Genomic DNA, 3,328 nt, shown 5'->3' on the forward strand with positions numbered 1-3,328 from the left:
TATTCCAGCGGGCTAGGACTACTCAGGCATTTGGAACCCAAGTGTAGCACTAAGTGTCCAGAACAAGATGTTTTGAAGGCAAAGCCTACACCCTGGCTTCTCACTTGGCAGATGCAACAGGGCAGGGTGTGGGGGGGCAGGGGAGGCTACACTCAATTTAACAGAAGCCAAGACAGGCAGTTAGCTGGAGGGAGGGGCTTCTGCACAAACAGGCAGTCCAGCAAGCTAAGTTATCTGGGACATCTTGACCTCAGGTTTCTAGAATACAGTTGGGTAATTTTGCATGGGATTCTCCATCGAGGAGGTCAAATTCTAGTCAAGCCTAAATGGCCTCAGCAGGAATACGAGAATGGAGAAACCTCTTGGTCTTGCCCTTTCACAATCTAGAGGGGAGCAGAGGGCTCAGTAGTTAGTTGGCAGAGACTACCAAACTTTTTTTTTTAATTGTTTGTGTTTTTAAACTAAACCCTATGTAGTCCTGGGTGGCCTGGACTTGGCTATATAAGCCACGTGCACTTTGACAGATATACTGTCTCTGCCTGCTGGACAGACTCGTCTCTGAAGCCAAGCTTGAAGTCACTGCACTGAGTTGATGAGTCTATTCCATTTCTGAACTTGTCTCACTGCGAGCGGAGTGTCTGCCCTGTTCTCATACCAGAGGCATTCTGGAAATAGCTTGGACATTTGGTATATTTCCCGACACATGTACTAGATACTTCCAGACTAAATGTATGCCAACCACACACCCCACAGGCTGTTGAAAACCAGTAGGTAACAATGGTCAGATTCTAGCTACTCCATGTTTACATGCTGGCAATACTGAGCCCACATATTAAAAGCCTCTGGAGAAGTGACAGTCCTGGCCAGACAGTGCAACCTGCCCAGTGAAAATGCGGTGTCTGTCTGCACTTCACCTCAGCTTGTACTTTGTGTGCTGAGGGGTGACACCTCAGGCTGCTGGTCAAGTCACAGCCTCAGAAGAGTATCAGCTTAAAAAAGGAGGGTTATTTTGGCTTGGGGTTTGAGGGGATACAGTCATTCATGGTTTAGGTTTCTTTCTTTAATCTTCATATGGCTTTACATGTTTGTGTATGTGAGCATGGGTGTGTGTGTGGATGTCAGAGGACAAACTCATGTTTCAGTTTTCTTTGCAGTCGTGTACCCCAGGCTCGCCGGCCCATGGACTGCCGGGACTTCTGCCTCTACCTCCCGTGTTTTCTGGAGGAGCTCTGGGGGTACAGGTGTGCTGCTGCATCTGGCTTTACTTGGGTTCTGGGCGTCTGAACTCAGGTCCCCGAGCTCACACAGCAAGAGCTTTGCCCACCGAGTGATGTCCCCAGGCCTCACTGTGGCTTTTGTTTTCTGCATGACCTCAGGCATGCCCACCAAGGCTTCCTCGCCGACACTCACCACCACCAGTCCTGAGAACAGCACTTTCGTCTACGACTACGACTACTTGGATGACGTGACCATCTTGGTCTGCAGGAAGGATGCGGTCCTGTCCTTCGGGAGAGTCTTCCTGCCGGTCGTCTACAGCCTCATCTTTGTGCTGGGCTTGGCTGGGAACCTTCTTCTTCTGGTGGTGCTGCTCCGCTATGTGCCACGAAGACAGATGGTTGAGCTGTACCTGCTGAACCTGGCCATCTCCAACCTCCTATTTGTGGTGACGATGCCCTTCTGGGCCATCTCTGTGGCCTGGCAATGGGTTTTTGGCAATTTCTTGTGCAAGGCGGTGAGCATTCTCTACACTATTAACTTTTACTGTGGCATCTTCTTCATCACTTGCATGAGCCTGGACAAATACCTGGAGATCGTCCATGCCCAGCCCCTTCATAGACTGCGGCCCCGGTTCAGGAGCCTGCTCCTCATCACCATAGTGTGGACCACAGCCCTAGCTGTCTCTGTCCCAGAAATGGTCTTTGTACAAGCCCACCAGACCTTAGATGGCGTGTGGCACTGTTACGCGGATTTCGGCGGACACGCAACCGTTTGGAAGCTGTACCTGCGCTTCCAGCAGAACCTTCTGGGGTTCCTCCTCCCGCTCTTGGCCATGATCTTCTTTTACTCCCGCATTGGTTGTGTTTTGGTCAGGCTGAGGCCGCCAGGCCAGGGCCGGGCTCTGAGGGTGGCCACAGCCCTGGTGGTAGCCTTCTTCCTGCTATGGTTCCCATATAACCTCACTCTGTTCCTGCACTCGCTCCTGGACCTGCACATCTTAGGGAACTGCCAGGTCAGCCACTATCTGGACTACACACTGCAGGTGACAGAGAGCCTGGCCTTCTCACACTGCTGCTTCACTCCCTTCCTCTACGCCTTCTCCAGCCGCCGCTTCCGGCGGTATCTGAAAGCGTTCCTGGCTGCGGTGCTGAGATGGCATCAGGAACCTGACACTGCCCAGGCCCGGCCACCTAGCTATTCTGAGAGCAGCAGGGCTACTGCCCAAGAAGATGTGGTCAGCATGAATGAGCTTGGAGAGAGGCAGACTGACGACCCCATAGACAAGGCGGATACAGGGAATGATCAGGCCTGAGTGGCCATGCCACAGTCTGGGAAGAGTGCTTCTCTCTCTCTCTCTCTCCCTCCTTCTCCCTCCCTCTCCCTCTCCCTCTCCCTCTCCCTCTCTCTCTCTCTCTCTCTCTCTCTCTCTCTCTCTCTCTCTCTGTCTGTCTCTCTCTCTCTGTCTCTCTCTCTCCCTGTCCCTCTCCTTCTCTCTCCCCTCCCTCTCTCTCCCCCCCTCTCTCTGGGCCAGCATGACCATGCTGTTGGCCCCAGTGGTTCTCAACCAGATGTCCTTGCTCACTGCTGCCCCTTCCTCCATCTTCCTGGGCCCTGTGCTGTCTGCTGAATCACTGCAATGGTCTCCATGGTCTGTGCTTCCATCCCGTGTGCTTCTGTGGCTTCCTGGAACTCCAGCAGCCAGGGAGGTCATTCCACTCCTGGGCTTCAAGGGCCATGTGACCATCCTATGACCTCATCGCTGCCACACTGCCTCCTGGTTTCTGGGTGCAGGGCACACTGTGTTTCTGGGGCATCGCAGGCTCATCCCAGTAGGGAGAGTCCAGTGACATCACCTTCCTGGACAGCCTTCCTCTTGGGAAGAGTTTGGCCCATTCCTTCACTTTCTGGGGTCATCTTGTTGGTGAGGGGGCCCCATGCTCGCCCTACTTAATGCCCTACCTACATGCCTGATGTCCTGGGTCATCTGCCTCTGCACTCACCACTTACACTCAGTCCACAGATTTCTCTGTTTGTTGTATTCACTGGCTACTGTTTTAAGCCCACCTGCCCAGCTGAGCTGCAGAGGAGGCTCTCAGTGCAGGGCTCACTG

The 3,328-nt window shown here is 53.4% G+C and overlaps 1 protein-coding gene across 1 annotated transcript; it reads left to right on the top strand.

Moving 5' to 3' along the window:
• Positions 1–1,378: 1,378 nt before the first annotated feature.
• Ackr2 (atypical chemokine receptor 2) lies at positions 1,379–2,530 on the top strand. Its single transcript, XM_027415554.2, has one exon. It carries the CDS (start codon positions 1,379–1,381, stop codon positions 2,528–2,530), a length of 1,152 nt encoding a protein of 383 aa, XP_027271355.2.
• The last annotated feature ends 798 nt before the right edge of the window (positions 2,531–3,328 follow it).

Source organism: Cricetulus griseus, chromosome 4 (genome assembly GCF_003668045.3).
Source record: "Cricetulus griseus strain 17A/GY chromosome 4, alternate assembly CriGri-PICRH-1.0, whole genome shotgun sequence".
NCBI lineage: Eukaryota > Metazoa > Chordata > Mammalia > Rodentia > Cricetidae > Cricetulus > Cricetulus griseus.